Genomic DNA, 13,415 nt, shown 5'->3' on the forward strand with positions numbered 1-13,415 from the left:
TTTTAAAGTATCAACAAAAAATACTCTTCTTAAGGTTACAAAATATATTGAGGCATTTTCTCCCAGTGGGAACTGTACTGTGAACAATCTGACATTGGTGCCAGGAGGGATGAGGGCGCTAGACAACGCAGCCCTCCGCCTGCAGCAGGTAGTCGGTGCGCTGTTCGGACATCTGTGATATGCCTTCATCACAAGTCAAATCCACACCCAGCCTTACTTGCTCAAGGACACGGTTACAGTCCCGTAATCCAAGAATTGCTTGGTTTTAACTTGCCATGAGACCTTCTGCTAAGATTTTTAAAAAACGAAACGGAAATCTAAGGTTCCAAATCAGAATTCAGTATTTTAAAAACGAGGCCACCCAAATTAATTTGCTCAGGAACGCAATTAATAATTTAGATCCATCCCAATGTAAGATTGGGGACAAGTGAGGTCGGGAGCTGGGCGTCCCTCCCTGAGGCCTCCTCGCCAGTGAAGCGGCAGCCTCGGGCCGACACGTGCAGAGCGCTGCTCGGGGAGGGGTGCAGACAGCGGGAGGTACAGTATTCAACTGCAATTAAACAGAAATGCAGCACGGCAAGAAGATCAAGTTCAGAACGATGTGCTGGGAACATTGGACACCTCTGCTCAGCTTTCTTAACCTTCAAGCATAATTAATGGGGCAAATTGCAGCAAACCTCTACTGGTATGTTGGTGGGAGTGCAAGACCAGCCCACAGCTTTTATAAAGGTAAATTAAGAGGTATTATAGGTACAGTGCAAAAAAAAATTAAAATTTCAAGCATAATACATAAACATAGCACCAAACAGGGGGAAACGCATGCAGAAGAAAAGAACTGAGGTATTTAAGTGAAGAGTGCCGACAGGTCTAATTAAAGAAACGTAGGCAAATGCCTAAAAATGTCTTTTTTTGTTTCTTTTCCGAAGACAGAAATAATGAGCTAGTTGAGCTAAATTAACAAGCTAAATCATGGACGTATCACAATCGTGGCAGTTTTCTCACACTTTAAACTCCCACAGCTAGCACAGCTTTGGTAGTGCAGTACACGCAGCATGGTGGACAGTGCAGCAGACACTCACGGGAGAAGGCGAAAGGGGAAGGTGCTGGGCCTGTCTTTAAATAAGTGACCAATGAATTATAAAATCTGCAGCATATTTTAGGTGTGATATGTCTAAGGTTAATTTTGTTAGAGAAACAGCCTATAGGGCAAAATTATTTGCCACAATTTCTATCAGTGGAACTACCTAGCAGGAGGTTTTTTAAGTAAAACTGGGTAGCTAGCCAAAGATCATTTTTATTATGGTGTTTTGTAAAAAATCCCGTCTACAGATTCTGGTTTTTAAATGTCTTTAGTACACACGTGCCAGATCCAAATCTCCTGTTTTCAGTTTCAGCTACACTAGTGGGTTGTGAATCCCACAGTCTCAACATCTAATGCACAATAAAATGCAGGGAATGTAAGATCAGTTTGTTCCAAAAAAGATCAGAAATTAAAGCGTATCCATGAGGACGTTACGTTTAAGGCAAGAACCTTTGTCACACGTGGCACGAGAACACTAACACTGGATTCACCAGCTGGCCAGCCAATGCCATTGACATCTGTCCCCCACGATGAAGTGCAATGGCGCTGGGAACACCATCTTCGCAGAACGTGGGCACCGAGGTGACACGGCACACGTCCCCGCTTCGCAGCGTCCTCTGGGCTCCCCAGCGCAGGCTGGAGATGCCGCACAGACCGGGGGCACGAGGACTCTGCGTCACTCTAGGGACTGTGTGAGTTTTCAGCTCCCTGGCCTCCTAACACTAAGCCAAGGTGAGGAAATTATACTAAAAACAAAACAAACCATCCGTAATTGCTCTGAACGCTTGCTAAATGCCATCATTAAAGCACTCTTGTGGTTTAAACAAAGCAGAAGTGAGGAAAGAAGACAAGATTGTGTTTGCGCAAAAAACTAAAACTACAATTAGTTCCAAAATTTTTATACATAGGTTAAATGTTTTATTCTGTAATCTATCCTGTTATCAAACAAACTTTAAATTCTGCCTTCTATTCATTCCACTCAGTATCAACTTTAAATCATCCTTTTCAATCTAAGTATTTTCTACCTTATTCTGCTTTTTTGTTTTTTAATTTTAAAAAGGGGCTTCAGCTGCTGGGAACCTGAGGTTGATTGGCTTTGAGGCTGCGGAGGGCTCTTCTTGCCGCTGCAGACTTGGCGATCCTGTAGCTGCGACCCACGCCTTTGAACTTCCCCTTCCCCACCACCTCCACGGTGACTCTGACCTTGCCATCGTAGGTCCTCTCCGCCGGGCTGTAAAGAGGCCAAACAGCATGAATTAGAAGTCGGAGTATTTATTATGACTGTCAATCAGCTCTGAGTGTGAGCTCTCGGCCGGGAGCCCGCACAGGCTGACACCACACCAGGGAAACGTGCACGACGGCTCACGCACAGCGGCCGGCGGGCTGCTGTGGCTTCTTTAATTCAGCGTCACTTTATAAAACAGCAGAGAAGTCGATCAGACTACAAGTGGAAACTGCGGAGAGCGTGCCCCCGTGTAAATATTTTTCGGAATCGTTCATTTACGGCATCTGTGAGAACTTCCCCCTGGATTTGAAATAAGTTAATTTTTTCCATGCACATCTTTGCTTACCTAAACTTGGCGGTTTCTGGTTCCATTTCAAGCAATTCTCGCACAGGGGAACGGGGCACATTTGCAGAAAATTTTTCTGTAATCAAAGTGAAAGAATAATGTAAATAATACCCTTGAAGTTCCTTTGAATTTTGATTCTGCTTTTTTTGAAGGGGAGCCACAGTACCTATGAGTGGCCGCATCATAGGATAGTACACCTGCCAAACCATCTCCAGCGACATCCCACTGTCCATGTAAATGGCACCAGCAAGTGACTCAAAAATATCCCCCATGGCCTTGGGGACTTCAATGTCCTCCTCCTTCTCCTCATCCTCCTCGGACCGCCTGAGCTGGGGAGAGAAAAGGGACTGTGAGCAGGAGGCAGGAAGGCAGCTTCCTTTCCCGGCTGGGACCCTCATTCCATCGCTAACAAAGGTAACGATACCAGCTGTTCACGGCTGCCTCCACATGGCACTAGGTTCTTCACAAGCAGTAACTTACCTAAAAATGAAGTGTTTTCAAATTTCTCCAAAAAAAAAAAAAAAAAAATCCCCTCCCTTTTAACAGTCTATACCCAGCAAAGAAAAAAAGATTATTTTTCAATAAGAACAAAATTTTTAACACAAAATTAGAAATAGTCAATAAATAAACGTATTTTAAAAACTTTCAAATTCACTCATCATCAAAGAACTGCACCTCCGCAGAGCTGGCCGGCGGCTGGGCAGGGAGGGGGAGTGCTGGTGGGACAGGCAGGGAGGACACACGCTGCTGAGGGCACGGACGGCCCCTTTCTGGGCAGGGAAACCCTATTTGGAAGATATTTTCCTCCAAGCTCCTTTTTATGAAACACTTAATGCATGTTTGCTGTAAAAGAGTACCTGACAAACAGCAGGTATTCAACTTCACAGAATAAAAACTTACATGCGTATCAAAAGCCTTTTAAAGGTTCACAATTGTTTTTTCGCAGCAATTCCACCTCTGGGAACTTATCGTAAGGCGGTAACTGGATATATAAGCATATTTATCACATCCATGTTTATTAAAAGTCCTAACTAAAAGCAGTTTAAATACCCAGCTGCAAGGACGACTAGATGCGCTCCCTGACAGCCGTGCCCTGACCAGCATGCAGCTACTGACAGTCACCCCCACACACGCAGGGAAAAGAAGAGAGTGTGGAAATCACGCATAGCATAACCCCTCTTATATGCATGTTTACATCTGCTTTCCAAAATAAACATAAACTACTTGAGAGAGAGAAATTAAAAGGAGGGGACAGTAATTTCTAAGCAGTTTTTAGTGAAACAAGGTTCTATATACAAATTCTAATACCGACTCCTGGAAAAGTAAGACAGTTACTGTTCATATATCATGGTTTTGAGGTAGAAAGGAAATTTAAAACATATGAAGTTTAATTCTTTCCTTTTACAGATGAGGAAACTGAGGCTCAGAAAAGTGGAGAGAATTCTTAAGATCAAATAGTAAATTTAAAAAGCCAGACCATGACATTTCCAATTAGTTTTTGTAACTTCCATACATATTTACGTAAACAACGGAGAGGAAAAAAGAAGGAACACAGATTACAGAACCAGTAGGTCCCCTTGTCATGTAAAAGGGCATTTAAATTTAGGCGAATCTCTCTCATTCGAAGCTTGCAGCGTTTGGGAGGATGAGACCAGAAGTGATGCTGACTGCCAGACGGTTCTACGGCCTAGTTTCCTGCGACCACACTCGCTCTCACACTGCCCGAGGCAGCGCCGGCCGCCTGCACGGAGCCTGCCTGCCTGCCGGCCTGCGGCTGGTCTAGACTGAGAGCCTTCGCTTCCAAGGGAGCCAAGGGAATGCATGCAAGCCCCAACAACGGTTTGAAATTTAAAAAGGAACCAATCAAAAAAGAACAATGACAACAGCTATCAGAGGAATTTATGAATAAGTTCCTTAACTCCTTACAAAAAATCTACAAAAGGAAGGAAAGCCAAGGAGTCAGCATGGGGGGGAGGGACGCAGAGGAGTGGCGGCAAGCACTCCGGACGGGCGCTGGGAACACCTAAGCAACAGCCTTGCGGACAAAGCTGCAGAGGAGTCACCAACATCAGAAACAGCTCCATCACCAACGAACCTCTGGCTGAACTTACGGAGAAGCCTCTCAAATTCCAACGGTTAGCAATGCAGAAGTTTGGTTTTTAACTGAGATTTTCCATTTCCAGTAGAAGCAGAATACGTGTTTGTACTGCTTACCTGAGACATGAGCAAATATTCCCGACACATGCTGAAGAGCAAGGCAGGGAGAAGCCCCGAGGAGGCCACTGGGTTAGGCCACCGCGGGGGTGGCGCCACACCCCTCAGGAGCCTGAATCGGTGGGGAAGGGTGCCACACTGGACCGCGCTGGGCTCCCTCTCCCTGTGAATGGCCACATGCCTCCATTCCTAAAAGGCCCCCGAAGACTCCGGCCCACCTCAGCTCTCCCCAGGATCGCACGGTGCGGGCACCGCAGCCTGGCTCCGGCCGTCCCTCTGCACAGCTGTGAGCCGAGCCCTGACTCCCCAGAGCCCCGGTCAGCGGCTCCCCCTGACTCGCACACGCTCAGCAGCACTGACCTCGGAGTCCATGCCCTGCATCTCGTTCTTCTCGAGCTGGAACTGCACAAACACGTCGATGACCTGGAAGAGCTCCGGGGACACGGCCTTGAAGTACTTGTGGTAGTCGTGCTTCACGGCCAAGGACGCGAAGATGGTGTTGTTGACCAGGGCGGAGCGCAGGTCTGTCAGGACGCCCGGCGAGTGCTGCCGCGGGTCTTCGTAAAGGTGCTTGGTTATGAGGTAGTCCAAAATCGCGTCTCCCAGGAATTCCAGGCGCTGGTAACAATCTGAGGGAGGAGCCAAAGGGGGGCCATGAGCCTGGGCAACGCCCTGACCCGGTTTCTGCAGAATGACCGGCGAGAGGCCTGCCCGAGAGCCATGGCAGAGACTTTTTTCTGGGTTCATCTCATACACGCGCTTCAAGGACAAAATCACTTGACATCTCACTTGCTGAAGCCTCTGGTAATTACATTTTAATGGCAAATTAAGCACATTTCTTATATACACATGTGGTCAGAAAATCTCTAGGTGGCCCGAAGACAAACGTCTTGTGAGGAAAACCTTTCCCAGGAGACATCCTTATCCCTGAGCCCTTTCCCCCGGCACCGAGCTGGGCAGGCAGGTCCCCACCCCGCATCCCTTACTGAGCCCCACCCTGTGCGTCCGCCTCCACCGCGGTCTCATCACTGCACACCACTCACTCACACGTGAATGTATTTAAGTGGCACACGCCTCGCCATTTCTGCGTTACATCTGTTACACAGATAACCCTATAAGGAGACCCTCTTCTCAACCTGGATTAGAAACAGTGAAACTGAGCCCTGGCTGGTGTGGCTCAGTTGGTGGGGCGTCGTCCTGTGCACGGAAAGGTTGCCGGTTTGACTCCCGGTCAGGCATATGCCCAGGTTGCGGACTCGATCTCTGGTAGGAGTGCAGGAGGCAGCCAATCCATGTTTCACTCTCACATCGATGTTTCTCTCTCCCTCTCCCACCCCACCCTCCCTTTCTCTCCCTCTAAAAAAAAAAAAAAGATTAATAGAAAAAATGAATTTTACACAAACCAAGAGACTGAGAAATAAAAGTTGCGAAGTGAGCCAAGACCTTGAGCAAAAGCAGTTGATTGTCAAAATGTGAAAGTTACCGATATTAACCAGCACCTCATCTTTCTCCATTAGTAAAGAGTCCCTTCGCCTGCGGAAACTGAGGCAGGGACAGATAGAATGACTTGCCCAGCCGCCCCCCAGGGAGGGGCTGAGACAGGCTAGAGCCCAGGCCTCACCCAGGACTGGGCGGTAGAAAACCAGGCCGTTACACTCTCCAAGAAAAACAGGTTTCGTTTCACCAATCTTTCTAGAATGGAGTCGGATGCCTTTTCGCTTTTGGCTTCACATTCCTCAGACCATCTTAACCTACATTCTTTTCCTTACACACACTTTCTGCTTGGCTTTGGTGTTCTGGACTCAAGCACTTGTTACTGTGAGACAGAAAAACACCTGGACTTCAGCTGTGTTGCGCAGGCTGGCGTGGTGTTAGCTGTTAGGTGCCTGTTCCTCCTTCTAAGGCAGCGTCGCCAACCGGTGGTCCGTGAGGTCTGAAAGGTTGGCGACGCTGTTCTAAGGCAACGGGCTGGGAGCCTGTTACCTACAGACGGGAAGCAGCAGGGAGCACAGTGCAGAGAAGACGACAGCGGTCAGAGCAAGGGCATGAAGCCTCTGTGAAGCAGTTTCTTACCATCTATTCATCTTTAGAATTACGATAAAAGGGTGTGGAAGTACCTCCAGAACACACATACATCAGGAGCCCAGAGCAGCCCTGGGCGGCAGAGAGCGCCTGGGCGGGCCGAGACAGGAGAGACACCCCACGATGCGGCCGCTCCCCGGGATCCCGCAGCACGTGACGTGACATGTGCGAGCGGGACAGAGGGCCACCCCCCTCCTCCCAAAGAGCAGCGCCTGCCCCAGAGGAGAGGCCAGGCTTTCCGCTGGCCGTGGCCTCCTCCCCCGCCCCGCGAGTTAAGCACCGAGTCTGAACACGCATAGATCATTTTCCTATGAGGCCAAAATAACGCGATTAACACGTGGCCGCACTTTCAGAGAAGCGGCGGGCCTGGCGCCTTACCGGTAATGGTGTTGTAGTGGTAGGAGGCGTGGGTAAACGCCTGCAGAAGGTAAGCCTTGTTCTTGAATCTGTAGTTGATTTTCTCTTCAAAATTCTCAAAACCGGATATGAGGTGCGTCAGCGTCTTATCTGCGTCCGGATGGTCGAACATGCAGCGGGGCGGGATCTTCAGGCAGCCGTACTCCACGTCCCTCCCCGCGGCGGCGCGGGAGCTGGCCGGGGCCGGGGCCGGGGCCGCCCGGCTCCCTGAAAGGCTCCTTTGTTGGCTGCTGCCATTCTCCCGGGCAGGGCACACGGCCTTCTCGCGCTCAGTCCTTTTAATTGCAGGGAGCACCTTCAGCCCCAGCGAGCAGAGGAACAGCTGAGCCGCCCTCTCGCCACAGCTGGTTAAGTAGCAGCCCAGCAGGGCCTCCACGCAGTCGGCGATGCTCTTGTCAGCGATGCACTGCTCCGTGTGCAGGTCGTAAGAAATGGACTGTTTCCCTGTGTCAACACCACAGTTTTCCTCTGACGGGTTCCAGAACCCCACCACAAAGTCATCCTCTTCCACAGCTTTGCTAGGATCCAGATAGCACATGGCATCCCAAGAGCTATAGTCAAAGTCCTCGAAGTCTGCTGAAAACGGCATGCTACCTAAGGAGGCTTTTTTGGGCATTTTCCACTCATATGCTGAGTCGGCGGCTGAAAAGGGGGAGAGAGGGATTTTCTTCACAAACGCTCCCGAGCCCATCAGCATGTTGTCTATGAACTGGATGTGCTCCTGGTCGTACTCCAGGAGGTCGTCCTCGTCGTCGGCGTCCTCCTTGGGGGCCCTCCACAGCAGGCCGTCCTCCTCGTCCTCGTCAAAGTCATCGTCCAGTTTGCCATTAGCCAACATGCAGTCCTTTGTCTGCAAGAGGGGAATGGGGCAGGAGGGAGACATAGCTGCTGGTTTTAAAAGGGTTGGAGACTCAATAAAAGCAAGGGTTATGGATAATTTCAAATGACAACCACAAATACTAAAAGGCAACTTTAAAATCACAGCCATTTGTTTTCAATTAACATAAAATAAGTTATTTAATCATATAAACAAAGTAAAACATGTACTTTGAATGTTCATTTTCTGAGTTATAAAATGACCTTTATCCAGTCCGAAGCTTTAAGCTGATGATTTTATACATGGAATATGAAGTTAAAGTTAATGGCCACAAGGCAAAATTCAGCTGAGAACTCTCACTCCGGCAGAATACACAATGAAAGTACTCATGTGCCAACCACAGAGATCTTCAATTTTGCCGAAAAAGTTCTAAAAGATTTTCAAATTAATAAAATTAAATTCCAAATGCAAAAAAGCATTATCTTTGCAATTAAGAGTATAATATAAAACAGAATTATTTCTTAAATCTTTGTAACATTAAAAATGTGCAAGTTTCATGATATAGTGTCTGTCCCTATTTCTACTTCAAATCAAAGTACATTTGCTACAATGTAAAACTAAATTGCTTTACTTGAAAACTAAAAGTGATCACTGACCTAAGCTATGAATTTGAGAAATTATGCTTTTCCCCTCCACTGAGCTACAGTAATCAGGGTAACTGATTATAGCGTAACTGACAAAAATAGAAGAAAATTTAGACTAACATGAAACACAACAATCCAATTTCTGTCAGAGGATCTTTGCTAATTCCAATTTCTTTGGCAACAGCTTATTTGTGAATGACAACCTTAATAATGGGCTAGGATTCAGTAATGACGTAACTTTTTTGCAATGCTAGGAAGATGCCAAATTTCTGTTGAGTAATAAAATAAAAATAAAAAAAACACAAACAAGAAAAACCACACACATCAAGACTTGACTTTGGGGGAGAGGCAGCAGGCTGTGCTTCACTTTTGAGAATGACAACTTTCCAGAGTGTTCTGAAAGGTTTTCAAACTTTCTGTCAAGCGCTTTTTAAATGCTGCAAATATTTTCATTTTAAGCCAGACTCAAAAGAGATACAAACTGTAATTGTTTGAAAAGAAATAAGAGCAGTGAGCCAAGCCATATACCTTTAACAATGTATATTTTTTTAAATAAAAAAAGTTTATAAAACTTTTTCAAGAATAAGGAACTAAAAGAAACTACAATGGCAGACCTCGAGGAACTATTCCCTGTTAAAAATCCTATACTTTCCTGGTAACACGAGATTTTTCTTTTTTTACTAACTGTTTGGTCCTTAGAAGAAAGGGCCAAATTACAATTAAAAAAAAATCAGACTGACTAATTTTTAATTAAAAACATCCACATATATTTTTATAGAGATGCTAACATAAGCTAAAATCAGTGGAGTGCAGAAAAGCAAGAAACAAAACAAAGGACGGGGCTTTATCACAAAGAAGCTGTATGACCTTGGGCAAAGTTCTTTAAGTCCCAGGGTTTCCGTTTCCCTGCAGAACAGTGGGACTCTACCTCACTCAGCGGTTCCCAAGAGCACTTCACGCTCTTTAAAAATAAAAGCCCAGCTTGCAACTCTCCTCCACAGTCCCCGTGCGCTTTCTGCCTAGCGACTGCCCCGCATGATTGCTGAGGGCAGGGCAGTGACAACAGGAATGCAACGAGACTATGCTTTGCAATAGCATGTAAGGGCCTGTTTCATTGTATAAACTACTCAGTGGAAGTAGGAACAGTATTCTTAATGTTTTCCAGGAACCAAAGTGCCAGTTCTTCTGCAATGTCAAGAAAAAGAACTGTTTGCTAGACCTTAAAAACAAAAACACAACTTTTTTAAATCAAAAGGACATGCCTACATCAGCTTTATTCTTCTATATTCGTAGTTTTTTTAAAAAGTCAATTATATTATAAAACAGTATTTACAAAGCACAATAATTGTTGCCAGAATAATTTTTGTAAAAATGTATTATTTTCTCTAAAGTTCTCAGAGTCTACACATTTCCTCCTAAGGTTCTACCTATCTCTAAATTAATAACATGTACTTTTTCTAACCCAATTCTTATTAAAATATTCTCATGTTTTCCCACATAAGTTAACTATCTGTAAGTCAAAAACTGCGTGACTTAAAAATATACTCAATACAGAGGTAAAATCCAGACTGAGTCACCGAGTGTGTGACCCAGAAACACTGAAGACAGACGGCTGGGACCTGCATGTCAGAAAGAAGGCGACACACACAGCCGGGCGCGCCTGCTCACCGTCCCGGAAGCGAAAGGGAAGCCACAGCGCGCGGCTCACCGAGGGAGAGTCACTGAGAGCCGGCCGCCTGCGCGCCGCGCCCCTGGCAGAGGCGCTGGAGTTCCCAGCCAATGCTGGCCCGGCTGCCCCACCAGCGCAGCGCCCAGGCCCTCCCAGGTGCCCTCTGCTGGCCTTCAAGACAAGATACCAGGAAGCAACCGCATCTTCTGAAATCAGGCAACATTTAAACTATTGCCAGAAACCTACAACCTTTACGTATGGCGATTTATTTACTTATTATTTTTAGGTCACAAAAGAAGAAACAGTCCTGCAAAAACCCTGAGCTGCAAAAGCAAGATCTTATTGAAATTGTATTATTTCACAGACTAGAGATCATAGGTCACTGAAAAGTCATTTAACTGAACAGAGCTAAGTAGGGAATCTATGATAAACTATAACACCTAACAGTAAGGTGAAATGTTATATAAAAAATGTTTTATTTTTCTTCTTTTGAACATTAAATTAGATAATCTTCTAACTTGCACAAAGGAAGAGAAAGTGTCTTCTTTCAAAATTGCAACATTGTTTCTAAATCCAATGAAAAGACAGTCTATTTATAGAGATATTAAATCAATATATCAAATATATACTCTATTATAAACATACCAGGGGGAAAAAACAAAAACTTAATAGAACAAATTTCTCCCCTCACCAAAAAAGGAATCCTCCGGTGACCACAAACTTACCATTTCATCCTTCTCCCATTTATCTGTGCTGCTTCTGTCTTGATTGACGACATAACCAGGAGGAAGCCAGTTCACAGGGGGGTCGAATATGGACACCACCATGCGGCTGGGCAGCCCCTTCTTCTTCCCGAGCCGATACAGATTGCAGTTGCTGACCTTCGGCAGAAAAAGTTTACAACACACTTACTATGCACCTTCTCTGCTGTCACTCACAGGAGCATGTGAACGTATTTGTACCTAGATTATTATAACTGCTCATCAATTATAAAGACTCATGGAAAATATTAAGTCCTCTATCCTTTAGTGTAGTTAGATGAGTATTTGAGTTTTAAATGCAGATCCGAAAAAACTGATGTATACATGCAAATTCCTTAAGTCAGAAGAAACAGTTCAATTTCAACCTGTAGAAAGCAGGTTGATATAAAATGATGATATAAAATGCAAAATGCTAATTTTGAAATTTTTGAAAAAGAATCCACATAAGTCCAAGAGGTCACAATATTCTCAATGAAGTAAAGTGCATCTGGCCCTGAACAGAGCTCAAACTGCTTTACAATGTGAGAGCCCGTGCCACAAATAACTTCAAATGTAATGTTTTCTCCAGCATCACTCCTTTGTTTTGAATGGTATTTCAAGAGAGTATTGTTCAATCATTTTAAAGTCGAGCAAAAGGCAATAAAGAACAACTCCCTTGTTTATTTGCATCAATAAAACCCTCATTTCTGTTTTCCCTGAGGCTTCCCATCTCCTCAAATTACTGCATTTCTGTCTCATTTTTACTTGGAAACTAGTGTCTAGAACTGTCACCTCATCTCCGTTTTCTAAACACTGGGTTTCTTTTTATTTAAGTCCTTCATGAGCCCTTCTTCCACGTAACGCAATCCCACGGGACCAGCACCCAGCGGGAGAGGCGCCAGGGCAGCGTCCCTGGGAGAACAATGTCAGCAGGAGCGGGCTCTGCACAGAGCAGCGCGGAGGGAGAGGCGCCCACCGACCCCAGCACTTGCTGAAGGGCTTTCCTAGGCTGGGACATGTAACAGCTCAGACAAATGCTAGTTCCTTCTCCATACTATGAGGACACCGCATCCCAGATGCCAGTGAGAGGAGGGGAATCACAAGTCGATGGAAACAGCTGGCAGGAGAGAACTAAGGAAGGACTCATGGAGCTCAATGTGGGACAAGCCGGATTCAGCAAGGGGAAATGGGCGAGTGCTCCGAGAAGCCACCAGCTTCTGTGTGCCCCGGGGCCCGGGGTCCACGGGAAGACAAGGGCGTCGGCCTGGCTAGGAGACAGGCCTATCTGGGGCTGAGCACCCTGGAAGGTCTTACCCCAGGCAAAGGGAGGGGGAACTTCCACAGGAAAGAGGAGTCAAAGCTCTCTGAGCAGATGAATGGATGGATTTTCGAAATATAAAATCATGTCTTTCTTACCTAACAGGGTAGTCATTCTTAGCCTCTGATTCCCAACCACCCCTGGGAAATCTCACTCATATAAAGCTTATTTCCCAAACCATATGTTAGTCCTAAATTCTCAATTATCTGAACATCCCACTTCATATTTCATGAGGTCTAAACACCCAACCTGAACCCTGATTCCTACATTTGTCTACCTCACAACCAGCATCATTATCGCCCCAACCTCCGTGTGTGTGTGTGTGTGTGTGTGTGTGTGTGTGTGTGTGTGTGGTTGCCATCGCTACATCCTCCCTACCGTGCTGGGATGCAGCAGAGACGATGGTGAAAGGCAGGGGCTCCAGCCTCGGATGAATGCCTGACTGCCCCGGACTAGCTAGATGACCTACAGGAGCTAAGCTCTCTAAGCAGTTTTCTCATCTGCAAAATGGAGACGTTATCTACCTCCCAGGGGCTTGTTGAAAAGATTGCAGGAGAAGGGCTGTAAGGTACTGTCTAGTGCCTGGCGTTACAGGGCAATATCAAGGGCAGGTCGGTGCAATGGTGAAGAGCGAGGTCTCTCATAGCCAGGCTGGGCTGCCATCTACCTGCCATGGCTCAGGCAGTTCGCCTCTGCTGCCCCAGCACCCTCATCGACAAGACGGAAGAAGAGAGCAGGTCTGGCAGAGGAAGCACTTCGTGTCGGCCAGCATCACTGCCTCTGAAATACCACTCCCCCGACACCCACTTCTGCTCACGCTCAGATTCTTCAAAGCCAACTGACTGCTCAGCTTGGTTTGGTC

General features: G+C 46.2%; 1 protein-coding gene across 1 annotated transcript in view; it reads right to left on the minus strand.

Annotated features, from left to right (window-relative positions):
- Positions 1–897: 897 nt before the first annotated feature.
- The window catches only part of DICER1 (dicer 1, ribonuclease III), a 60,489-nt gene continuing 47,971 nt past the window's right edge, over positions 898–13,415 (minus strand). The window contains exons 24-29 of the mRNA XM_081090496.1: positions 11,221–11,376; positions 7,327–8,215; positions 5,227–5,495; positions 2,819–2,981; positions 2,653–2,728; positions 898–2,312 (exon numbers count right to left, since the gene is read on the minus strand). Of these exons, the coding sequence (XP_080946622.1) occupies positions 2,147–2,312; positions 2,653–2,728; positions 2,819–2,981; positions 5,227–5,495; positions 7,327–8,215; positions 11,221–11,376 (1,719 nt within the window). The 3' untranslated portion in view covers positions 898–2,146. The remainder of the gene's footprint in view (positions 2,313–2,652; positions 2,729–2,818; positions 2,982–5,226; positions 5,496–7,326; positions 8,216–11,220; positions 11,377–13,415) is intronic.

This window comes from Myotis nattereri (genome assembly GCF_964212035.1).
Source record: "Myotis nattereri genome assembly, chromosome: 1".
Lineage (NCBI taxonomy): Eukaryota > Metazoa > Chordata > Mammalia > Chiroptera > Vespertilionidae > Myotis > Myotis nattereri.